Below are 23,631 nucleotides of genomic sequence, written 5' to 3'. Positions count from 1 at the left end.
GTTGAGAAGGACCCCCCACACACACACTCCGCTAAGAGTGCCAGGAGCATCCCTCTTGCCCCTAATGCACGTGCCCCACACACAGGGCTGACCCAACGTGATACCAGTTTTAATCGCAAAGCTGCTCCAGGCTTTCACTCTGCCCTTACCTGCCCAGCCCCGCCCCTCCCTCCTCTTCCGCTCCACCCCACTCCCGTTCTACTCCTCCTTCTCCTTCTCCTCCTCCTCTTCGAGGTAAACTGGGTCAGGCCAATGTGGGGAACATTCCGCCACGAGGACCGCCAGCGTCCTTCTACCAGCAGCAGCACCACCACCACCAGCAGCCCCCAGGGTTAGTTCAGTTCGCTTCACGGAGGGCGTCGATGGAGTCGGCGAGGCTCCCGGAGGGGCCAGCCTCGGAAGGCGCGGGGGCGCCCCTCACCGTCTGGCCCAGGGTGCCCCCGCGGCGGGTGCTGGACGCCTCGGAGCCGGTGCCCTCCAGCAGCTTGGCGACGAAGCCCACGCCGGCTGAGCGCAGAAGGCCGCCGCCGGCGCACGCATACAGCACGGGGTTCACGCTACTGCTCAGGAAAGCCAGCGCGATGAACACATGGCGCGCCAGGACCAGCGGGTCTCCCATGGGCGCCGCGCCCCTGCCGGCCAGCACCCGGCCCGCGTCGACTAGGTTCACCAGGTGGTAGGGCAGCCAGAAGGCGGCGAAGGCCAGGATGATGAGCACCACCAGGCGGCCGGTGCGGCGGCTGCGGCGGAAGCGCCGGGCCTGCAGCCGGCGCCTGATGTCCGAGTAGCTGGCCACCACCACCAGGAAGGGCAGCAAGAAGCCAGTGAGGGCCTCGAAGAGCAGATGGAATGCCTTGACTCGCTGGCTGGAGTACGTTGGGAAGCAGCGGGTCTGGTTGTCCTGTCTCAAGCTCACGTTGCGGTACATGATGACAGGTATGGCCAGCAGAAAGGACATCACCCAGATGCTTGCTAGCACCCACCAGGCAACAGCCTTGGTACGAAACTTCTGGGACACGAAGGGGAGGGCGACTGCCAGCGAGCGGTCCAGACTCATGGCCGTGATCAGCAGGACGCTGGCGTACATGCTGACTCCGCAGGTATAGTGAAACAGGCGGCAGCCAAACAGTCCAAAACCCCAGGTGCCCTGGGCCACAGAGTAGAGGAAAAAGGGGGCAGTAAGCAATACAGCCAAGTCTGCCAAGGCCAGGTTCAGCACCAACAAGGCAGTGACAGAGCGCTTCCGCATCTTTACCAGGATGCTCCACACCACAAAGCTGTTGCCGGGAAGCCCCACAGCCAGCGCCACTGACAGTAGGATGATAGTCAACGGAACGATGAACATGACCCCTAGTGAGGAGGTACTGCCCAAGATGTAGGGTCCGTGGCCACTGCGAGGACCTGGAGGGTGAGGGCGAACACAGGCATGAGAGTAGGGGACCAAGGTTTCCTGACACCTAGCCTGAGTACCCTAGTCCATCTCCAAGATCAGCAGCAGCAGATGCACCTCTGCGATATATTGCCTTCAGCACTTCATCAACGGACCTGTCTTCAGGGGACCTGGCAGAGCACAAAGACTGGTTTTCTAACTGGACCATGGGGCTCCTTCCTGCCCACAGACCCAATTGCAAAATATGGAGCAACAGCAGCAGCAGTACTTTCATACCCTTTCTGCCTCCTTCCCTTCTGAGACCCAGAACCACATGGGGGAGGGGGACCTTCCTTACCAAAGCTGCACCCCTCAAAAGCCTAATTTCTCTGTCACCTGCCAGGCCCTTAGCCCTCTCAGTCCCATTGACTTCCTCCAGTCACTGACCGACTCTCTCCAGAGCTGCCCAGGGCCCACCAGGAAGAACAGGGATGGGGAGGAGTCTGAGGCTATGAGACAAGAACAAGTCCTCCCTAGTCCTTTTACCACTGCTCAGGCCTTCTTTGGAAATTCCTTTGCACCTTCTCTTACGGTTGTATCCTGCCTCATACCTCCCCTACTCCTAGGATACTTACTTCCAGGCTTTGCCGGGTACCAGTGGGAAGCTGGTGCCAATCTCAAGGCCGGGGCAGAGTGGCGTAGCCTATTCCCAGACCTGCCCCTGTTCCAGGGTCCCCAGCCCCAGGTCTGGTTGCCGTCAGCTAAGTCCGCCAGAGAGGAAGTACCAAGAAGCAGAGGAGGGGGAAGACACATCATCCTGAGGGTGGGGCTGAAAGTCCTAGCCCTCCCTTCACTGCGGGGTGGGGGAGAATAGTCTTTGTGTTCCAGAAGAGCCTAGCAGGCAGGAAGACTCCTCAGGGGTGGGACCAGATGAGAAAAGCCCAGGAAGGTGCAGTGAGAGGAAAGGGGTGAGGGGAGTGAGTAGGCTGGGGTGTGGCCTCAGATGCAGGTCTAGACTGGAGAGTTGGATAGAGTACTAAACTGTCATACAGGAGAAGGAGGGAGGGATGCCAAAGAAGGGAAATGGGCTCAGATTGAGAGGCCAGAATATGGGTATCTTTATTTATTTGTTTATTTATTAGAGATTTTATTTATTTATTTATTTGATAGACAGAGATTACAAGTAGTCAGAGAGGCAGGCAGGAGGAAGCAGTCTCCCCACTGAGCAGAGAGCCCGATGTAGGGCTCGATCCCAGGACCCTGAGACCATGACCTGAGCCGAAGGCAGAGGCTTTAACCCACTGAGCCACCCAGGTGCCCTTATGGGTATCTTTTTTTTTTTTTTTTAAAGATTATTTATTTTTTTATTTGACAGAGAGAAATCACAAGTAGGCAGAGAGGCAGGCAGATAGAAAGGGAGAAGCAGGCTCCCTGCTGAGCAGAGAGCCCGATGCGGGGCTCGATTCCAGGACCCTGGGATCATGACCCGAGCCGAAGGCAGAGGCTTAACCCACTGAGCCACCCAGGTGCCCTTATGGGTATCTTTATACCACTATAAATAATGTAGAGTTTTAGGGACGCCTGGGTGGCTCAGTTGGTTAAGCAGCTGCCTTTGGCTCAGATCATGATCCCAGCGTCCTGGGATCGAGTCCCACTCCTTGCTCAGCGGGGAGCCTGCTTCTCCCTCTGCCTGCCACTCTGTCTGCTTGTGCTCACTCTCGCTCCTCTCTCTCTCTCTGACAAATAAATAAATAAATAAATCTTTAAAAAAAATAATAATAATGTAGAGTTTTAGATTAATAGGAAGTGTAGGTTAGACCTGTGGCTAAATTATGGGTTTGGGTTTAGGTAACATCAGGGCTTAAAGAGGACAGCATCCTGTCTTTGGCTTGGGTTCAAGCCATGAGTGGAGTTGGAGGGGGAGAGCCCTCCTCCAGCACCCCATCTGTTCCCTCATTTAAAGCGGTTGCTTCAGCTCTAGGTCAGTCAGTTCTCCCTTTCCTTTGGCAGAAGCTGAAGTCCAAAGGATCTCCTTAGTATCCCACAGAATTTCAGTTTCTGCCCCCTTTCCCAGCCACTTGCCTTGCACTTGCCCATGTGGCTTCCCTGCCACATGAATCTGGATTTAAGATCTGGGCACTGGTCAAAGAGGTCAGCAGCACCTGTTTCCTACCTTCCCATAGTTGGCTGTCCGGTCCCACCTTAGACACACAGAAAAAGTAGAGGCTGAGCACAGGGAGAGGAGGTAGCAGCAGTGCCTCACACCTGCCCTGCCAGGAGGGGAAACCAGGAATGTGCAAGGAGGAACAGCCCCCGCCCCCAATGGTCACTCTTCTCCCTTCCTGGAGGGAGGGCAGTCTCCCCCTTTGACCTCTCCTGCAGGGGCTAACATCCGAAACATCTTTCCTTCAATCTGACTGTGAGCCTTCCTGCTTCCCTGCCAACTCTGTCACTTGTCAGGAAAGATGCAGCCTGTGGTGGTGGTCATGGAGGTCCTTCACCCTTCACGGCATGCCCACTTTCTCTGCTTTAAGGAAAGCCCAGGGCAGAGCCGACCTAGTAGCTGTGAGGCAGAGGATGTGATGCAAAGAAATGGGCTGAAACCGCAGCAGGAAGGCAGGGTTGAGGAAGGGCCTTCTGACCACAGTTGTGAGATGGGGACTTTGGAAGAGAGGAAGTTAGGGAGCCTCTGCCCCTGCACATGAGAGCCGGAAGAAGCCCCTGCTGTCCGTGTCTGGGGAGGTTCTGACTCAGGGCTCCAGGGTCAACCAGAGGTTCCATCTGATAGAAGCTGGGTTGTCTTTGCCTCCTCTCCCACACTACTCCCCACTTCCATGTCTCTCAATGTCCTTTCTTTCTGCACCCCAGACTAGCTACTCTAAGCGTACTTCCTGACCCCCAAATCCAGAGCTCCACCCCGCCCCAGTTTGGGTGGCCCTGGCGTGACCCTGAGAACCAAATTTCCTTAGCTATTTCTTGGCCTCTGCCTGGGTGGTGTAAACAAACAGTCACTAAAGCAGAACCTGGGGTGACAGTCCAAGGGAGCACTCAGGTAACCAGCCAGTGAGGTTTGCCAGGGACTGAGGGGACTGGGACAAGAGGTTTTCAGCACTAAAACTGGGAAAGTCTTGGGCTAACCGGATGAGTTGGTCAATGTAGTGACCACATGTGTGTGCACGTAGACACCCTCTAAAAATGAATCCTATCCTACCTCCCCAAACTTAAAAGCATCTGGATCCAAAACAGCTTCGGGACCTAGAGATGGAAAGCCTCCCAAAGATGGGGGCCAAGAAGTATTGGAGAGTGCTGAGTTCTTGGGGGGAGTCAAGATTTGGCAGAGAGAAAAAGGAGACAAAGGAGAGGGGGCGCCTCCTTGAAAAATTCTTCCTGTCCTCCAGCCATCCACACCATTCCCCATACCCACTCAGCCCCAGGCCCCAAATGTCCCCAGGGTGAGCATGTGCAGGCTCCTGGGGTCCTTTTTGAGTCAGGTGACCTTTGGGGGAAGAGTCAGATTCAGAGGGGAAGACAAATATGACACCCAGGGCTCCTTCCCCACTGTACCAGCCACAACACGGGAAAACTTTCCTTCCAAGCCCCACAGATGGTCTTTCTCCTTCCAGAGCCAGGTTTTTCTCCCCTCAGCTCTTTCAGACCCCAGAGAATGGATCCTGTCCCCATCTGTCATTCAACTACCCATAGCTTTCCTTTTTTTCTCCCTTTATTGCGAGAGTGGTTCAATGGGCTGGCCTGGGGGAACTAGGCCACCTGGGCTGGGGAGGACAAGTCAAGATGCCACTGAAGGCTGGCGGTGCCCAGCCTTGGGCTGACCCAGCAGAGAACCAGGTGGCTTGGGTACAAGTCAGGCATGATGAACCACCAGTGGGGGCATGCTTATGCCATCACGTGATGCCCCCCCCCCTTTATTTCACAGTAGGTTTTGGCAGCAAGTCAGCAGCTCTGGCACACGAGCCCAGGAACCTGCAAGCACACAACACCATCACCCCTTGCAGTCACTCTGTTTGGAGGGAGTTGGGCCTGTCCAGAAAGATCCAAACTGTGGCCAGAGAAGGGTCCCCAAACCCTCCAGAGTGGTTCCCTGAGTTCTGGGGGAGGGGCGATGGAAGGGGACAGGGAAGAGGCAGGCCAGGTCGTAGGCTTTGGTGTCAAGGATCCCATCCCTGACTGTCCCTCTCCACTCCGCCCCCGGAGTCTCCATCGCCCAGGCCCTGCCCCACCACTTTGAGCCGAGGGGTAGCTCGGAGCTCCATGGTCCCCTCCCTAGAGCGGCCGCCCCCTCGAGCCTCTCCCGAGCCCTCAAAGAGCCGCGTGAGGAAGCGGGGGCCGGCCCGGGGCAGCAGATCCCCGGCGGTGAAGACGTAGAGCACAGGGTTGATGCTGGAGCTGAAGAAGGCCAGAGCGGTAGTCCCGGCTCGCGCCGCCTGGCCCGCCCCGCCCAGCCTCGCCAGGGCCCCTCCGGGCGGAGCCAGCGCGGCCGCCACCTGCAGAAGGTTGACGGCGTGGTAGGGGGCCCAGAGCAAGCCGAAGGCGAGCACGATGGCGCTAACCAGCCGGCCCACCCGAGTCCCGTGCCGCCCCCCGCCCCAGCGGGCACCCCGCAGCCGCGCCAGCGTCAGGCCGTAGCAACCGAGCACCAGCCCGAAGGGGAGCACGAAGGCTGTGAGCGTCTCCAGGCTCAGGTGGGCGGCGGCATGGGCCGGCGACGGGTGGCACAGCTGGCACACGCGGTCTCCCCACAGGTGGCGGTAGACGGCGGCCGGCGCGGCGAGCAGCAGCGCGGTCAGCCAGACGGCCAGGAGCAGGCGGCGGGCCAGGGCAGGGCTGCGCAGCCGGGGGGCCAGGAACGGCCGGGTGACGGCCAGGCAGCGCTGCAGGCTGAGCAGGCTGGTGAGCAGCACGCTGGCGTACATGCTGAGCGCGCACGCGTAGTACACGGCCTTGCAGCCCGCCTGGCCCAGCGGCCACGCCTGGCCCGCCAGGAAGGCCACGAAGAGAGGCGTGAGCAGCAGCACCGCGCCGTCGGCCAGCGCCAGGTGCAGCACGAGCGTGGCCGCCAGTGGTCGCCCCCGTGCGGGCCGCCAGCCCGCCAAGCTCCACACGACGAAGCCGTTGCCGGGCAGCCCCAGCAGCGCCGCCAGCAGCAGGAAGGCTGTGCCCGTGACCCGCGAGGCCTTCCAGCTCAGCAGCGTCTCGTTCCCCGGGGGTCGGTAGCAGGCCAGCATTCTTCCACGCCTGGGGGTGGGGGCCATAGAAGTCATTTAGGGTGTGGGGCAAAGGCCTCTTCTGCCAGGGGAGAAGGGACTGTGTCTCCCCCCACTTTCCTGTCTTCCATCTAGGAGCCTTGACTTTACTTCCTGGTGGACCCTAGCAGCTCAAACACTGCTTCTTGGAACCCAAATCCCTGCTGTCAGTCTGCTGACCACCCCCCACCTCCCAGTCCTGACTCCCCGGTTCTCACTACCTCCACCTCCACCCCTGTAACTGGGCCCTCCTTTGTCCAGCTCCATTCCTTCTACCTCTGCGAAGGTGAGTGGTGGGAAGTCCCAAGTGCATGAGCAGATCAACTTACCCAGTCGGGAGCTAGTAGGATCCTGGGCCCACAAGGAGCCTGGGGAAGTGGAAAGGCACAGCCACAGTGGGTGATGTGCCTACTCCTGTCCTGCGCCTGTTAGGTTTGCCCTGTGAGATGAGAATGGGGAGGGACGAGGTGGAGCTCTTCTCCGGCCTCTCACTGGGGCCCCTCCGGCACTCTCCTCTTTCCCATCACTAACACGTCCAGGCGTGTGAGAGTCCGCCTCCCTAGGAAACAGGATAAGCTGCAGGGTACAGATTAGGTTCCCAGATCGTGTAGGTGAGTAGGGACACTGCTGAGTCCTGAGTTGGGGTCCTGCCTCTGTACTCATTCCTCCCCCATTTCTGGCCCCAGTTGTCCCAGTCCCACTGCCCGCCTGTTACATGCTCTCAGCCTTCCCGGGCCTGCACTTAGCAGAGTAGGTGACCCAGATTACTCATTCCCCCGGCTGCTCTGTCTTGGCCCATTTCCAGACTTCTGATCCTGCTGAACTTTCGTTTTTCCTGTTTCCTACCTACTCCTCTCATCTCTAACCTCAGGCCCTGCTCCTGTCATCCCCCCCCCCACCACCCCCACCGGGGTCTCTCACTGGGCTATCAGTGACAACTTCCAGTCATGGTGCTGAGTTCTGGAGGACGCATGGAGGGGCTTATAACCTCCTTGAGGAATCACAACATACAACCTCCAAGACACCCTGCTACCAGGCTCAACCAGGATACAAGCTAGGAAGAAAAGAAATGGTGCATTTGTAGAACCATGCCGACAAGAAACTTCTCTGGGTGAAGAGGTGAGGCAAAGCCCGGAAATGCAGAAATTTCAGGGGGACCTGGTACACTGATAAAATGGAATTAAGGGGGAAGACACTTGCCCAGTCAACAGCTGGAACTGGGGGCTCCCAAGGAGCCAGGACACCAGTGCCCAAGCCCTGCCCACCATCCCACTCTCAGCAGGGCCTCCCTTTTCCCAAAGCTGCAGTTTGTGGCTCTCACAGTAGGTGGCAGCAAGTCCAGCACAAATCACAGAACGCCGCTGAGGGCTGGGAGCCAGAAACAATCCCTAGAAATTCTCTCCATAGAAAGAAAAGACCAGAGATCACATCCCGTCCTCTTACATGATTCCCACTTATCCTCAGCATACACCGCCACCACACACACACACACACACACACACACACACACACACAAGCTTCAGTGACTTATGCAGGCAACTCTGGGCCTCAATCTCTCCTCCATGGTCCCATCTAGGCCCCTCCTTTTCCCCTCCCCTTTCCCTCCCCTTAGACTTTGCCCTTCTTACTGGCCTAGCAGGGGAGGCTAGAGTCCGGGGTGACTCATCCTCCATCTCACTGGGGCTGAGATCTAACAGAAAACACCACCACTTCAGTCCCAGCACAGCAGAGAACCACGGAGCCCAGAAGTCACTGGGAGAGGCAACACTCCTGCTCCTACCCTCCACCATGGAGTACCTCTCAGCCCTGAACCCCAGCGGCCTGCTCAGGTGATTTCTAACCCTCCTCTCTACCCTCCAACTCTGAGGATAGATCATGGCAACCAAATTCCATCCAGCCCCTAGGAGACTCAGAGACTCGTGTACCCCTTCCCCTCTCCCCTCCCCACCACTTTCCACAGCCGGCTCGTCCAGCTATGGAACCACCACTTACCACCCCCACTCCATGGTCTCTCCCTTTCTCCCTAGGCTACTCTGATCTCCAAACCTAGAGCCCTCCCTAACTCTCCAAGCACCCCATCCCCAAACACCCCCACTGCAGTCACCCAGCTCCTCAGTTCTAGACCTTTCTTCCCAACTACCAGGTCGGTATCCAGTATGGGCTCTGAGTTTGGCCGGAAAGTCTGGACTTCAGCTTCACCACCCCAGCGACCTTTCCGAGTCTGTGATCACAAGCGGACGACGCGGAAAGGTCTAACAGCTGCCACCCGCCAGGAGCTGCTAGACAAGGTAAGTGAGCCAAATCCCTAAGTTCCTATTGCAGCAGCAGCCAGAGGGCTAGAGAAGAGTAAGAACTTGGAGTGAGCAGAAAGGCTGAGGTTGAGTACAGGGTTGCCCCTCCCTCTGAGGACTAAAAGGGGGTGGGGGGAGACGGTCAGCCCAATGACCAATGCTGTACTTGGATCAATTCATTTCTTTTCCAGGGGGTAGAGGAAGGAGTAGAAAGGGAGGGTTGGAGGAATGGCATTCAGAAGTCAGTGTGGAGTGATTTGTATGACAAATCAAGTTCAAGTCCTGATTCCATCAGGACTTGCTGGTTTGCTAATGTCAAACTGTAGGAAGTTGTTCAATCTATCAAAACCTCAGTTTCTTCATCTACAAAAAGGAAATAAGGATACACCTTCCTTCTAGAGTTACTGAAGGGAATCAAAGAGGACAATGTATGTAAAGTGATACATAGATATGTGACACTAAGACTCAAAAGGTTAAGGGTCATTATTACTGAAAACAGTTCTGGAGGACTCTCTGAGGGTGGGGAACAGTGATGTAGGACACTGGAGATAAGACCGAAGGATGGACCTCAACAGAAGCAAGCGAGCTTTTTCAATTCCAAGCCGGTAGGAATGGCTCAGAGGGGAGGAACAGGAGAAGACAATGACGTGGAGAATGACATAGGAACAATTAGGAAAAGAAGTCAGCCCTTAGTGAGAGTCCGCCAGCAACACCAAGAACACTGAGCGTGGGAGCCATTTGAAGGGATGGCAGTTTTCCAGGAAGTAGAGTTGGCATATCAGCCAGTATCTAGGACCAACCAATGGATGCAGGGTCGCTGGAGAGGGAAGGGCATGGCTAAGCTCTGCCCTTTCCCTCCTGCTTCCGGTGGCTGGGCAGGCATTGGAGGCCCTGTTCCTGAGCGGGATGCTAACACTGGTGCTGGAGGAGGATGGGACCGCTGTGGAGAGTGAAGACTTCTTCCAGCTTTTGGAGGATGACACATGCCTGATGGTGCTGGAGTGTGGGCAGAACTGGAGCCCCAGCAGGGTAAGAGGCCCACAGTGGGGCTGTTGTTGGCCACCAGTCCTTTCTGGCTCTCTTCTAGCTTCTCTAGCCCAGCCATGATCTTGGGGGGAGAGGCAAGGAGTTTGCCTAGGACCCCTTATAGGGGACAAACAGTCCAGGCAAGGGTGGGTCTGACCCAGTGCTGCTGGGGCATAGTGGTGGCTCCCTGTGTGTGGGGTGCATTGCACTGATGGAGGTGCCCTACAGAGTGGGATGCTGTCATATGGCCTGGGCCGGGACAAGCCCAAGCACAGCAAGGACATCGCCCGCATCACCTTCGACGTATACAAGCAAAACCCTCGAGACCTCTTTGGCAGCCTCAATATCAAAGCCACATTCTATGGGCTCTACTCCATGAGCTGTGACTTTCAAGGACTCGGCCCAAAGAAAGTACTCAGGTCAGAGACCAACAGGTCATGTCTCCCCATCCCCCTACAGTTGTAGCCCCCTAATTCCTTCTGCACTCACCTACCCCATTAGCTCTCCCTTGTGGAAAACCCCCTCGATGGCCTCCTCCCACCCATCCGACTCCATCTTGTCTCTGCCCTTCAGGGAGCTCCTCCGTTGGACCTCTGCACTGCTGCAAGGCCTGGGCCATATGCTGCTGGGAATTGCCTCCAGCCTCCGTCATGTAGTAGAAGGGGCTGAGCAGTGGCACTGGCAGCGGCAGGGTCGCCTCCATCCCTATTGAGAAGGGGCTCTGAGCTTTCTGCCCCTAGACTCGTTCCAAGAGACACACCATGAGGACTGTGACAGCATTGGCTTTGGAGATGTGAGGACAGTGCAGATGAGATGACTCACCTGATTTCCCCACTGTCCTCTAAGCCCATTGTTATGGCATACCATTGTTAAGGCCTTCCAGCCCTAGCCTATACCCTGTCCTGAAGAATGCTCTTTCCTTCCTAGCCATCTTTCCAGCCTCTCACTTACCCTGAAGGACCACAAGCCCATCGGCACGCATCTCGATTCCACCCTGATCATTGCTACATCTCGATTCTTTGCACCTCTTCCTGCCCCTCAGCTTCCCAATGCACTGAATTCAGCTCTTTCTGCCTCTGAGACCTTGATTTCTTTATACCTTTCTCCCCCAAATAACAAAACAGTTCCAATAAAAATATAAAAAGGTATTTATTATTAAGGCTTTTGACTCCAACTTAAACTACAAAGGGGACAGGACAGATATGCCCTTTACCCCTCCCCCATTACCACTCAGTCCCAGATCCAAAGGCCTCAGTCTTCAAGTATTGAGTTCAAAGCCCGCCTCCGCTTGGCCACTGCCCCCTGCTGCTGTTCCCAAGCCTCTCGGCGCTTCAGGAAAGTAGTCAGGGCTATGTTTCGAGCCACATGGTGGCCAAAAGGGTCTCTCATCAGCTCCTGGTTCCGCTCACCTGCAAATGGAACCACTCATGTTCAGTATCGTCATGCAATCACCCACCATGCTCAAAGGGACTCTCCCTGAGTGAAGGCCCCTCAATGTTTCCTGGGCCCTGGGATGGTCTCAGGATAACTAATACCTCACTCTCCAAAGAGATGCCAGGGGAGGCATGGGTGCACAGGGCTGCATAATCAACAGAGGAGAAGGGGAGGAGAGCAAACTGCTAAGAACTCATGGCCATCATCACCCTTTAGAATCAAAGTCTCTGCTAAATTTAAGTCCCTTCTCTAGCTACCCAGCTATCTGAAGTGAGGAAAGTTTGGAAAGGTCAGAGAGAGGGGCCGGTACTCACCCAGCTCAGTAGCAATTTCCTTCCGGGCTCCCAAGGCTGCTCCACTCCAGATGGCATCTAGTACACGGCTGCCATGGCGACTACAGGCCAGAGCCACATATTGTCCCTGCAGTGAGACAAGCAAGGTAGGTCCCCTTAGGGCAGTCCACAAAGGTGTGCTGGGGAGGGCAAGGGGGAAGTGAAGTTTCCGAAGTCTACAAGTGGAGTCAAGAGAATCTGAGAACTACATATTCTCTCTCTGACTCTGAAGGACAGTACTGGGGCAAGCTCATGTTCTCGTAAATGGATGCTGGTGGGGGCATCAGAGCAGAAACAGAACCTTTAGGGTCTTCAGCACACGGCGGCGCTGCTTGCGCGTCACAGAGGGGCTGCTCAAGACAGCATCGAGCACGTGTGAGCCAGCAGGGCTCTGGGCTAGAGTCAGAAGCTGTGGTCCCGTCAAGGCACCCAGACTTTGAAGTATGATACCAGGACTAGAGAAATGCAATAGATGCTGAAGCAGGAGGGACCCCAGGACTGTCACGTCCCCCAGGGTCCTGGCTGTGGCCATGTCCACCTGGAAGGACAGAGAGAGGGCATTAGGAGGCAGCCACCAAACTGCATCTCTGCCTGGATGAAGCCAGAGGCCTCACTACCCTCACCACAAGGGTGAAGAACTTTTTAAACCCCGGCCCCCAGTTAGTCACTGGTTTGGCCCCTCTCCTACCTCACCTGGTGCTCTGCAGGCACCGCCCCCTCCTCCTCCAGCAGTCCATAGTACGCCTCATAAGCCATCAGAGTGGCGAAGAGAGGCACACAGGCCACTTGCCGGGAAGAGGGCTCTGCACAGTGGAAGGCCTAGGGGGGAAGACAAAACATGATGAATCTGAGAACAACTTCATCCCTAACCCCGACTCTGTAGACAGGGGAAAGTATTCAAGAGACGTGAGATTGTAAACTGTAGGAGAGGGTAGGATCTTATCTGCCTTGCTGTATCCCCAGCCTCTATACACATGACAAGGGCTGAACAAACACTTAGTCCTTAAGTTGCTTAGTTCTGGGAGACAATTTTCATGCCAGGGCTATGAGATGGGTTTGGCTTCATTTCGCTCCATATCTGTGAACTCCTCGGGTATGAGACCTCCTGAGACCACAGAAACAACCACCAAAGATCAGAGAAGTCTTAACCAGTAGAATTTGAATGGAGGGCATAAATGGGTGGCGGGTAACATCACCTCCAACAACAGCTGCAGGACCTGGGCTTGGTGGGCCCCAACTCTGCGGCAGGCCCCCACAAGGGCAATGACCACCCCTGGGTGACCTTGAGCCAGCACAGCTTCCACAGCAGGGCTCAGCTCCTCAAACACAGGTGACAGCTGAGGAGAGACACAGAAAGAAGAATATTTGGCATTTTGTAACAGTGGACTAAGTTATTCAGAGAAATCCTACTGAAAACTAAAAACATTAGATAAACATTGCCAATATCAGGGTTTTGGTTTGGTCACACCAAGTCCAGGACCAGGGTGCAGTCTTCGAGGTACCCCCTCACTTGGGGGGAGCAGGGTACTTTAAATGGCCACCCTCTCAAGATAAGGGAATAGTAGAATTAAATCTGCCCTTCTTATTCCAACTCCCAACCCATGAGATCACAGGCAAGCATGCATTGGTGCTAAGCAGCAAAAGCAAAAAGAAGCTATGGTCATAGCTCTAGCACTCATACAGATCTGTAGCTAAGTACCCAGGGTCTGAATGGACCATGGAACCTCAAGCTGCAAATCTGGATTAAGCCAGTCTCCTGCCATGCACCTGAGAAGCTAACACAAATCCTTTCTGGGAAGAAGGTACTTTTGTCCTAAACTCTAAGAAAACCCCAGGAATAACCTTTCTAAGGGAATGGCCAGCACACAGTCAGAGACACCGAGGTAGGCACACGATGAAATAAAGCCCAATGAACAAGAACTAGCAGAAACAACAGGGTACAGAAAGAGATCCAGCCCCATTCTCAACTCACCAGCTCACGGGTGGTAACAGCATCCAGTAAACGCTGCAAAGGGAAGTTGGCAATTGGGTGTGCAGCCAGGGCCTGCAGCTGCCCTTGGAAGTGATCCTCAAAGAGGCTCTGGAGCCTCAGGGGCTCCAACACCAGCAGGACCTGCTCCAGGAGTCTGGAGCTTGTCTGATCCCGCAGAAATAGTAGCAGGGGGCTAGGGACAAGGAGAAGGTGATCAGGCAGCCTTACTCTACTTCACCTAAAATACCTGCGTCACTCCATTCACTTCACACAGTCTGAGCATACCTGCCATCTGCTGAGCCGTTGCGGCTACTCAGATAGCTGATCACAGCACTGCAGACATGAGCACAAAACTGGGGCAGTTTTCGGTGTAAGACTTGTAAGGCCACTTGAAGGCAGAAGCTGGAGATCTTGTCAGTGATAAATACTATGGGAGAGAACAGAAATAATCAAAACAGCTCTTCCAAAATCCAGACAACCTGTAAAATCTCAAACCTCAAGCAGTAAGGTACCAGGGACTATGGACATAAAGGCTCTATACAAAGCCTGCAATATAAACCAGATCAGATTCGAAGAGGAATATGACTGATCTAAGTGAGGGCTTTGCATGATGACAATCACCTCCAGAAAAATGGGTCCTAGACCCTCCTTCTCTTAGCCTCCTTACCAACAATGTCCTTCAGAAAGCAAGAGCTCAGGTCCTGAAGGCAATTCAAGAAAGTTTCAGGGACCTCAAAATCAGTTGGCTTACATTCCCGAGCCGGGGCCCTTTGTGCATCTGAAAGAAGAACAAAAACTGTGCAGTTCTGGGATCAAAAAGGACCATCCAGGAGGGAGAATGAGTCCATAGATGATCAAAGATTTGCCTTGGAGATGCAGCATACGTATGAATCTGTCTTTTCATCTGAATGACTGAACTGAGACTATGTTTCTGTTTTAATTTTTCTAAATTTCAGCCAGCTCTCCAGTGGTTCACAGGAGATAGGCCAAACTCTCAATCAGAAATTCAAGATGTTCAGAAATCAGGCCTCCTTTAAACTCTTTAACCTTATTTCCCAGTTTTTTTTTTAAATGTAGGGCACTGCCTATGACTGCATCATGAAATCACTTTAGTGGATCTTAACCAGGTCTTTTTCAGTGGAACAGAACAGAATAAAATAAAACAGAGAAGGGGATCCTGGGTGGTTCAGTCATTAAGTGTCTGCCTTCGGCTCAGGTCATGATCCCAGGGTCCTAGGACGGAGCCCGGCAATGGGCTCCCTGGTTGGCGTGAAGCCTGCTTCTCCCTCTCCCTCTGACCCTGCTCGTGTTCCCTCTCTTGCTGCGTCTCTATCAAATAAATAAATAAAACCAGAAGAAAAATATCAATTAGGAATATTGCTTCTCAAAGTTCTGGTTTGAGTCCAGTATCTATATACATACACATAGGCAGTTTGGTGATGTTTTTAAAAAAATTACATAAGTTGTGGTTAAAAAGAAATTGACATCCATTGCCCAAATAAATCACCTCTTGCCCCTGGCCCATTCCACTAGCTGCCCCTCAAACACACAGATGCAGCCTCACTTCTGGGCCTTTGTTCACACTAATCTTTGGTTTGTTAAGCTTTGTTCTCATTTCTCTGCTAATTCTTCAAAGTCATGAGGAATTACTCCTCTGCTTACTCTCTCCTTTTGGACTTCCTAAACTCTCCTCTAGGTCCACTTCCCTCTCTTGTAATACTTACCAGGTGACTGAGAGCCGCGGTGTCTGGTTCTCTCAGACTCCAGAAGAGTCCCTCCCAACACCTGCAGCAGAGTTCTAACCACGAAGCTGGCATGTGTGTCTCCACAGTAGAAAAGAAAATCATCACACACTTCAGAGGCTAGTCCCAAAACCAGCTCCTCCAGGGTCTCCAAGGGACCATCCTTTCCATTCTCCTCCTCCTCCACGTCCTCCTCCTCCTTCTCTGCCGGGCTCCCCAGCAATCGAGGCAGCTGCAGCAAAGCACTCTGCAATACATGCACCCCGCATCGATGACAGGCCACAGAGCGCAAGCTGGAGCGCAAAGCAGCCCAGACTCGACAGAGCGGTTTCAGGGGACTAAATCCCAACAGTTCCTGCATAATCTCACTGCCAGTCCTGTTTGTGGCCAAGGCTAGGGCCTGAGCCTCCACTTCCTTCAAAACATTGTGCACCATCAGTTCTGGATAGACAAGAAAAGAAATTAATTTTAGAGACTGAGAGGAAAATAGTTTATGTTCCAACAGTTAACCGAGTGAGGGGGGGGAGCGAAAAAGAGGGTATGGGAGATGAGACTAAAGTCCCTTCGCCCTGGGGACCCATGAAAATTTCCCTTCCTGTCCTGGAATTTATGCCCAACGAATCCCTCCTAGTCCCACCCTGCGGTTGCTCCCCACCTCGTTCTTCTCCGGTCTCGGGAGCCTCTTTCAGCGCGGACAGCGCCCGGCGGAAATACCCGAGAGCTTCGGGACTCAGGTGAGAGGGCGCATCGAGTGCCTGCTCCGAGCTCCCGTCCGGAGGCGAACAGGATGGCCCCTGGCGGCCTGGTCGGGGGCGCCCCGACCCCTTGGCCCCGCGCCCTCGTTTGCCACCTGCTGGGAACCGGCGCCCCGCCTTGTTGGGGGAGCGCGGACCCAGCCCCATGGGTGCTAAAGCCAGTGTCCGTCCGCCAAACCTTCCCCAGCGAAAAGTGAACCTCAAGCAGCCAAGCGCGTGTAGGGACTGGACCGCACGGAGTTTAGAAACGCTGTCGCGCTCCGGGCGCCGCGTATACGTCATAGTTCCGCGACGGTCCCTACCCCGGCGGCAGTGGGCGTGCTCCCAGGTCGCCCCGCCTCCGTTCGTCCAGCTCTGTCCCTCCTGAGAATCAGCCCAGACCGACCCTCTCCTCCACGCCTCCAGTTGATCCTCGGCCGGAACGCAGACTGGCTCCCCAGCCTCATACTCTGACTCAGTTTCAGTCACCCCATCCTGCCCCCGCGGCCGGAACTGAAGTTCTCGAAGACCAAGGACTTTGCGAGCCAGACGGCGCCGAGACTCCAAGACCGCACGAGTAGCAGGTAAGGAGTGCGAGCTCCCACTACTTAGGACTCAGGGTCCCTGGGCTTCGCGCTTACCCCCGACCTGGAACCCGCGCCTCTGTGCTAGGCCTGACAGGGCCAGGCCAGAGCCAGAGCTCCTGATAGCCCAGCAGCCTGCGTGGACCCCCCGTGAGGGGCAGCCGCGCCAGAACCCCACCTTGTCAGCCGCTTTCAGAGTCCGGGTAGGTGTCTAGCCCTGGACAGTCCTGCTCAGCCCCTGGGGTCATAGTGCCTTGACGGCTCCTAGCCAGCGGCAAAGGCCAACTCGTTCACCTCCCAGAAAGGACTAACAATCTTGCCCAGCAGCCTGCACTGTTGTCCCGCTCTGAAACTTCTCTCTGCTCAAAGGATTCCAACCTTGCCTCCCCCTCCTACCACTATCAGGATCACCCTTGCGCATTCACAGTTTGCAGACCTCCCTAGAGCAAGTCTTTCCTTACACAGATTTCCCCCTTTTGCTTCTGAGTCATGGCAGCTCCTATGAAAGGCCAAGTGTGCGTGGTGACTGGTGCTTCCAGGGGTATTGGCCGTGGCATCGCCTTGCAACTCTGCCAAGCAGGTGCCACAGTTTACATCACTGGCCGCCATATGGACACCCTGCGGGCCACTGCTGAGGAGGTGGGTGCTTCCTCTGGGACCACAGGAGCAGAAACCACCTGAGGTAGCCCTTCCCATTAACCACTCTGTCCACTAATCCCTTATCTGAAGCCATAATATTCCTCAACACAGTGTCAACATTTATTCAAATTAGAATAAACAAAGCCGATAAATAACTTCAGATCAGGTCAAAGTTTGCCACTGAGTTTTATGAAGAAACTTTCTGTTTAAGACCTTTAGGAATTGCAACTGAAGGGTTGTGGACCTGTGGTTTCCTTTATTTTAGGCAAGACTTTATTGAGCTGTGCACTTTCGCTTGACTTTTCTACTGGATTTCGGTTAAATAAATATTTGGTTTGCCAGACATTGCGTGAAGCACTGAGGTTAACCAAGATTAGTGAGATGTCACTTCTACTTTTAAAAGATAGGGCCTTAGCAGGAAATTAGAGGCACAGAATGCTCTGGGAGCTTGGGTGAGCAGTTAGGAAGCAAGGAGGTAAGAGGGTGGGACCCAGAGCATGGATCTGGAGAACAGGATTGGTCTTGAGTAAGGTGTTTTTCTTCCCGTGAAGTTGGAGGTTTGGGACACATTTATGGAAGGTAAGATAGAACGGAAAGTAGAAATAGTTCATAGCTGAGAGTTTGGGTTTTTCAGTTGCTAGGTGGGAGCATTGGTGAGGTGACTGTCAGAGGGCTGGGACTGAGTAGGGGTTGCAAGTGAGTGGTGAAGGGTGGGAGCTCAGAGCATGAGAGATGGGAATGACTGAGAAGAAGGAAAAAGAGAAATACTCCAGGGCACCTGAGTGGCTCAGTGGGTTAAGCCTCTGCCTTCAGCTCAGGTTGTGATCCCAGGGTCCTGGGATCGAGCCCCACATTGGGCTCTCTGCTCAGTAGGGAACCTGCTCCCCCCTACCCCGCCTGCTTCTCTGCCTACTTGTGATCTCTCTCTGTCAAATAAATAAATAAATAAAACCTTAAAAAAAAAAAATGGTGAGAGAGAGAAATACTCCTTTCTCAGGAGCAGCCCCCCTGCCTTATTTGTGCCTTGCCTTCCACTAGCAGAGTACAATGCCTTGCGGGTGGTAGGCCTCAGTAAATGTAGATTTTAAACCTGAAATCCCAGTACTTTGGGGTCTGTAGGAAAAGGACCTAGCATTCCTGAAGCTCCTCAAACAGACACCAGAGGGCGATATTGCTCATTGTCTTCCCCTAGCACTGGCTTTGATTCCTCCTCTTGCCCTCTCTGTCCCCCAAGCTGGGAGTTGAAGAGAGTTGCCTCGTGTCACACATTCATGTGCAACTATAAACTCATATGCCCTCTGTCCCTCACCAGGCACAATCTCGAGGGGGCCAGTGTGTTCCTGTGGTGTGTGATTCAAGCCAGGAGAGTGAAGTGCAAAGCTTGTTTGAGCAAGTCGATCGGGAACAGCAAGGGCGTCTGGATGTGCTGGTCAACAACGCCTATGCCGGAGTCCCAGTACTCTTTAAACTTTGATTCCAGCTTCACATTCCTGACCTCCCCCTCTGACCCTGGAATGCTCGTTCCCACTCACCGTCCCTTTCATTATCCAGCCCCTCATGCTTTCCTGCCTTCAGATCGTCCAACTCACCACACCCCCTGTGCCTTCCAGACACTTATGAAGAACATTAAGAAGGCATTCTGGGAAGCCCCTGCCTCCATCTGGGATGATATCAACAATGTTGGACTCAGGTGAGTGTTCCCTTTCTCCCGCCACAAGGGCTGGGTGTGCCTGGACCTCTCCCCATGTGCCCTCTCCTTGTCCCTCTTGACCTCCCCATCTCTTCTCCTTGTCCCATTCATTTTATACCCCTGGAGAATTTCCATCCAGGTAGCTCTGTACCTGGGAACATTGAGTTTTACCTTGTTTCTGTCAGTAATTTCATCTGAACTTGCTGTTGGCCTCTCTCCTGCCTTATTCTGCACATCCAAATGCATGGCCCGGAAGGGAGCCTCCTTTCCTCAGTCAGGCACACGACCTGTAGTTGATCTTGACAAAAATGCTTAGGGGAAGAAGTTCTTTTGTTTTAGATCAAGAGACAGTCATTGAGAGTGAGTGCCTACTCTTTTAGCCTCCATATCTTCACTCCAGATCCGCAGGCAGGGGCACTCCCACTTCAGAGTTACACATACTTCTGGCATGGGAGCAAGATGAAACACAGCAGGCAGAGTTCCCCTAGCATGATACACCAGTTGTGTCTCTTTTTTTAGTATTGGAACGATGGTGCCCTTTTGGAAACTGCACTCCGTGGGCGTGATCAGCCACCTGTGGGAGTAACTAAGAGATTACCTGAAAATCTGTGACTAAGGCATTTAGGAACACCCACAGCTTCTAGTGGCAATCCCAGGGAAGCAGGATTAGAATCCAGTTGTGATTTCCAAGGTAGAAGAAAGATGATGAGGACAGGGAGGGGTGGTCAGCTAAGAGGCAAGAAAAGAAAACCCAAAGACTGGTACTGGCAATGCCTGCATGCTTAGCCCTCCAAAGGGAAAGGCCCTCCACACTCTCATCTCCTTCGAGCCAGGGTTATGAGCCTATAAGGCAGAGAGGTCCAGACCTTGGCCCCTGAGCCCTGATGAATTTTCCAAAATAAAGGCCACTTGGTGATCCTCTTGAAGCCCAGCAACATGTTCTCACCGCCCCCCCCCCCACACACACACATTCATGTATACATTGATCGTGCCTTTCCTCTGTATTACCTTACACTGGGCTTTCCTTTTGAAACTATAATTCTCCTTGTTTCCACCTGGAGGGACCCGTTTTCCATGCAAATGAAATGTTTTTCTGGTTACCGAGTATGTGTGCACTGGGTTTTCCCTACATAGAAAGGTGGAAAACTAAGTTTTTCCTTTACACTCATTCATTGGTTGTTCGTTTTACCAGTGTTCCTCTTAGAAAGTGGCCTCTAGCCCTTGATTCCCCATGGCTGCCCCATGTGGCCTTCTGTCAGCTGTCATAGCCGCTAGAGGGCAGAGGAAGCTGCCAGGGCTACGGCAGCCAGGCCAGGGGTGGACATCATTTATTCCTTCTCCTTCCTTGCCCCACTCTCTAGAGGCCACTACTTGTGCTCAGTGTACGGAGCGCGGCTCATGGTTCCAGCTGGCCGGGGGCTCATCGTGGTCATCTCCTCCCTTGGGGGGCTGCAGTATGTCTTCAATGTCCCCTATGGCGTGGGCAAAGCTGCGGTGAGGATCCAATAGCACGGGGGTTAGGGAGGCCTTGGACCGTGACGGTACCTCTGGCTCAGGAGCTACAATTCCCGGTGGTCAGAGTAGTAAGGCCAGCTGGCCCTCTCCTCCCCTCCATGCCCCTCCATAGACAGCTCCTCTGCCCAGGCTCCTCCTACGTGGCCAGAATAGGCAGCACATTGGGGAGGTAGACAGCTGAGACAGGGCTCTGGGAAGGGTGAGGGGGCTGGGCATCACCAGCAGAAGCAGGGAAGGCAGGGGAGGAAGGGGATGTGGCCACATGCCCTGGCTCTTACCCTGCCTTCTGTCCTACAGTGCGACAGGCTGGCTGTGGACTGTGCCCAGGAGCTGCGGCGCCATGGGGTCAGCTATGTGTCTCTGTGGCCAGGGTTGGTGCAGACAGAACTAATGAAGGAGGTCGTGGTGAAAAACGACGATACTGACGATCCCCTGTTGAAGGAGGTGGGCAAGGGGAGGGCGAGGGAGGCAGAGGATGCAGAGGACTCAGCCTCTCCATCTCCAATGATAATACAGTAACACCAACAGCCAATCCCCTGGTGCCTACTGTGGCAGGCACAGGGCTGAGCACTGGACACACATTATGCCCTTTCATCCTGTAAGGGAGATACTATCTCCATTTTCCAGATGGCAAAACTGAAATGTTAGAAACTTGCTCAAGGTCATGTATGCCATAAGTGGAAAGGCTTCGTGCCCTGAAGCCCATGCTCTTGACCCCTGCACTGAACTAGCCTAGGTGGTCCAGACGTAGTTGACATCCCAAGATGCTTCCACTTAGGAGAGGCAGTGGGTCCAGCCTTCACCTGGATGTAGGGAAGAGTTGCTCCAGCACCTTCTGGGTTTCTGAGTCCTGCAGATGCAGTGATGAGGGCCTGTCTCTCCTGGAATAGGAGCTGAAAGTGGGGAAGAAATGTGGGCAGTTCTCTTGGAGATTAGCCCTTTCCTTCTCTGCCCCTATGTTTCAGCTCAGATCTAATTTCTCTGCGGAGACCACAGAAATGAGTGGCAAATGTGTGGTGGCTCTGGCAACAGGTAAAGAGGTTGGGGCAGGTGGTAACAAGAAGGGGGCTGGAGATGGGACACTCATGGGGCTCAGTCGGTTAAGTGCCTGCCTTCAGCTCGGGTTGTGATCTCAGGGTCCTGGGATCGAGCCTGCATCGGGCTCCCTGCTCAGTGGGAAACTGTTTCTCCCTCTCCCTCCGTGTGCTCTCTCTCTCAAATAAATCTAAAAAAAAAAGAAGAAGAAGAAGGAAGGAAGGGAGGGAGGGAGGGAGGGAGGGCAGGCCTGGAGAATCTGCAGGGAGCTGGCATCCAGTCCTGAGTCCTGGCTCAGGAGGTGGTAGAGGAACAGGCCCTTCTCTTCTCTGGCTTCTGGAGACCCAAAACGGCCCAGTCTGAGGTTTTGGGAACCTCAGGAACTGGCTTACAGGAAGTGTAGCCAGGAACCAGAGGTCTAAGAACCTTCCTAGGAACAGTGGTGCCCTTCCTGTCTCAGTGGTGCCCTGTCCCATTGGGCCCAAACCTTGTCACACTGCGTCACTTCCATGCCTCCTAAGCTGTATATGTGTTCACAGACCCAAATATCCTGAGCCTGAGTGGGAAGGTGCTGCCATCTTGTGACCTTGCGCGACGTTACAGCCTTCAGGACGTGGATGGTAAGCGCTCCGGCCTCCCGTCCTCCGTTGCCTGTTCACTCCTGCTCCCACACTCTCTTCCAGTTCCTTCTTCCCTCACATCCCACTCAGGGTTTCAGCCAAGGCAGAGGTGTCTAAGGAGTGGGAAATGAGGATCTAACCCTCCTCCTCTTCCTGTGGTCCACAGGCCGCCCCGTCCAAGACTATTTGTCTTTGAGGTCCGTCCTCTCCCATGGCTCCAGCCTGGGCTGGCTGGCCTCCTACTTGCCTGGCTTCCTCCGTATGCCTAAGTGGATTATGACCCTCTACGCGAGCAAGTTCTAACCCTCCTGGCCTGACGTCATAACTCTGCTCTCCCTCAGGCTACGCGGTAGGGCCTCTCAGTGAAACAAGGCAGCCCCTCCTGCCTACCTCATACCCTTGCTAGGGAGAGAAGGCCTCCCCTGTGTGTCCTGGGTGAGCCCTGGGGCCTTTATGGATCCTCCTTTATGCCTTAATTTTACCTGCTCCTACATATTACTTCTTGCCTTAGTATTGGAAAACACTCTGGGGGCTAATAAGTCTCATTTCTTGGGGTGCCTGGGTGGCTCATGGGTTAAGCCTCTGCCTTTGGCTCAGGTCATGATCTCGGGGTCTTGGGATCAAGCCCCACATCGGGCTCTCTGCTCACCAGAGAGCCTGCTTCCCCGTCTCTCTCTACCTGCCTCTCTGCCTACTTGTGAACTCTCTCTCTCTCTCTCTCTGTCAAATAAATAAATAAAATCTTTTTTAAAAAAAAGTCTCATTTCTCTTTTGGCAAGTTTTGGCTATTGATTGTGTGCTCAGCAAAGTGTTAAGTGCTTGAGAGAAAAACTCCAAGATACACAAAATGTTTAGGTCCTCAAGGAGTTCCCTTGCCAGGACAAAGCCCCTTTCCTCCAGATGTGTTCCTGCTCTTCCCTGTAGAGCTGCCCATCTCAGGACATGAGGCCTGTTTCCACGCCTCCCTGGGGAACAGGGTCCGTTTGCAACCAGAAGCAGGCACACCCCTGTCTTGCAGTCCTTTCCCACCCCCACAGTCCACCACCACCTCAAGGATGCCTGCTGCCTTCTAGCTGGGCCTGATCTCAGGGCGCCAAGGGCAGATTCCTTGGTGTTTATGATTTCCTGGCATTTGGGGGAAAGTACTGTCCATATCGAAGCGAGAGGCAGAGGAAGAGCTGCAGGCACCTTCCTCTCAGGAAGGTACCACCCGAATTGCTTCCCGAGGAATTGGCAGCAAGAGCCCTAGCCCTATAGCGCTGCCTGGCCTGCTCCGGGAGCTGTCCCAGCCTGAGAAAAGGCCACCTGGGGTGTGTGGCCAAGGGGAGCCCAGGGCCACTGTGAGGGAGCCTGCCCAGCAGCAGCCTAGATGGCCATCAATATAATG

At 54.3% G+C, this 23,631-nt stretch overlaps 5 protein-coding genes across 8 annotated transcripts; 2 read left to right on the top strand and 3 right to left on the bottom strand.

The window, feature by feature from the left end:
• Positions 1-337: 337 nt before the first annotated feature.
• LTB4R (leukotriene B4 receptor) lies at positions 338-2,182 on the bottom strand (the record flags this gene model as incomplete). Its single annotated transcript, XM_080809735.1, is given in 3 exon segments — positions 338-1,364; positions 2,005-2,072; positions 2,075-2,182. Coding segments are annotated over 3 exon segments (1,203 nt in total).
• Positions 2,183-5,535: 3,353 nt separating this feature from the next.
• LTB4R2 (leukotriene B4 receptor 2) lies at positions 5,536-6,612 on the bottom strand (the record flags this gene model as incomplete). The annotated part of the gene is made up of 1 exon (XM_080808345.1): positions 5,536-6,612. The coding sequence occupies one exon, from the start codon at positions 6,610-6,612 to the stop codon at positions 5,536-5,538; it is 1,077 nt and encodes a 358-aa protein (XP_080664471.1).
• A 1,649-nt stretch (positions 6,613-8,261) lies between these two features.
• CIDEB (cell death inducing DFFA like effector b) lies at positions 8,262-11,095 on the top strand. Its single transcript, XM_080808344.1, has 5 exons — positions 8,262-8,459; positions 8,774-8,918; positions 9,801-9,950; positions 10,176-10,366; positions 10,521-11,095. Exons 1-5 carry the CDS (start codon positions 8,419-8,421, stop codon positions 10,657-10,659), a joined length of 666 nt encoding a protein of 221 aa, XP_080664470.1. The 5' UTR covers positions 8,262-8,418; the 3' UTR covers positions 10,660-11,095.
• Positions 11,074-16,538, bottom strand: NOP9 (NOP9 nucleolar protein). Of its 2 annotated transcripts, XM_080808340.1 has the most exons (10): positions 16,083-16,526; positions 15,410-15,868; positions 14,353-14,463; positions 13,971-14,112; positions 13,686-13,878; positions 12,910-13,050; positions 12,407-12,532; positions 12,015-12,251; positions 11,696-11,801; positions 11,074-11,356 (listed from the first exon to the last, which is right to left on the bottom strand). In XM_080808340.1, exons 1-10 carry the CDS (start codon positions 16,462-16,464, stop codon positions 11,199-11,201), a joined length of 2,055 nt encoding a protein of 684 aa, XP_080664466.1. In that variant the 5' UTR covers positions 16,465-16,526; the 3' UTR covers positions 11,074-11,198. The 2 variants fall into 2 exon arrangements, with proteins under 2 accessions (XP_080664466.1, XP_080664465.1); XM_080808339.1 differs by lacking the exon at positions 12,015-12,251 and having other exon boundaries at positions 11,084-11,356; positions 16,083-16,538.
• Positions 16,488-22,993, top strand: DHRS1 (dehydrogenase/reductase 1). Of its 3 annotated transcripts, none has more exons than XM_080808342.1 (9): positions 16,488-16,745; positions 17,233-17,384; positions 18,697-18,840; positions 18,995-19,074; positions 20,436-20,568; positions 20,887-21,033; positions 21,555-21,621; positions 22,164-22,244; positions 22,411-22,993. In XM_080808342.1, the coding sequence occupies exons 2-9, from the start codon at positions 17,235-17,237 to the stop codon at positions 22,545-22,547; spliced, it is 939 nt and encodes a 312-aa protein (XP_080664468.1). In that variant the 5' UTR covers positions 16,488-16,745; positions 17,233-17,234; the 3' UTR covers positions 22,548-22,993. The 3 variants fall into 3 exon arrangements, with proteins under 3 accessions (XP_080664468.1, XP_080664467.1, XP_080664469.1); XM_080808341.1 differs by having other exon boundaries at positions 16,525-16,745; positions 17,211-17,384; XM_080808343.1 differs by lacking the exons at positions 16,488-16,745; positions 17,233-17,384 and adding an exon at positions 17,844-17,963 and having other exon boundaries at positions 18,697-19,074.
• Positions 22,994-23,631: the final 638 nt, after the last annotated feature.

This window comes from Martes martes (genome assembly GCF_963455335.1).
Source record: "Martes martes genome assembly, chromosome: 7".
In the NCBI taxonomy this organism is placed as follows: Eukaryota; Metazoa; Chordata; class Mammalia; order Carnivora; family Mustelidae; genus Martes; species Martes martes.
This window is presented reverse-complemented; position numbering and strand designations above follow the sequence as displayed.

Bases quoted from the DNA above. Each gene is read 5' to 3' on its own strand.
- CIDEB (XM_080808344.1), top strand. From the start codon at position 8,419: ATGGAGTACCTCTCAGCCCTGAACCCCAGCGGCCTGCTCAG. The intron at 8,460-8,773 runs GTGATTTCTAAC...CCCAACTACCAG, and splicing joins AACCCCAGCGGCCTGCTCAG to GTCGGTATCCAGTATGGGCT. The intron at 10,367-10,520 runs GTCAGAGACCAA...TCTGCCCTTCAG, and splicing joins GGCCCAAAGAAAGTACTCAG to GGAGCTCCTCCGTTGGACCT.
- NOP9 (XM_080808340.1), bottom strand. From the start codon at position 16,464: ATGACGTATACGCGGCGCCCGGAGCGCGACAGCGTTTCTAAACTCCGT. The intron at 13,879-13,970 runs GTATGCTCAGAC...CCTTGTCCCTAG, and splicing joins AACGGCTCAGCAGATGGCAG to CCCCCTGCTACTATTTCTGC. The intron at 11,802-12,014 runs GTTCTGTTTCTG...GTCTCACTGCAG, and splicing joins GTGTGCTGAAGACCCTAAAG to GGACAATATGTGGCTCTGGC.
- DHRS1 (XM_080808342.1), top strand. From the start codon at position 17,235: ATGGCAGCTCCTATGAAAGGCCAAGTGTGCGTGGTGACTGGTGCTTCC. The intron at 18,841-18,994 runs GTACTCTTTAAA...TGTGCCTTCCAG, and splicing joins ACGCCTATGCCGGAGTCCCA to ACACTTATGAAGAACATTAA. The intron at 21,034-21,554 runs GTGGGCAAGGGG...CCTATGTTTCAG, and splicing joins ACGATCCCCTGTTGAAGGAG to CTCAGATCTAATTTCTCTGC.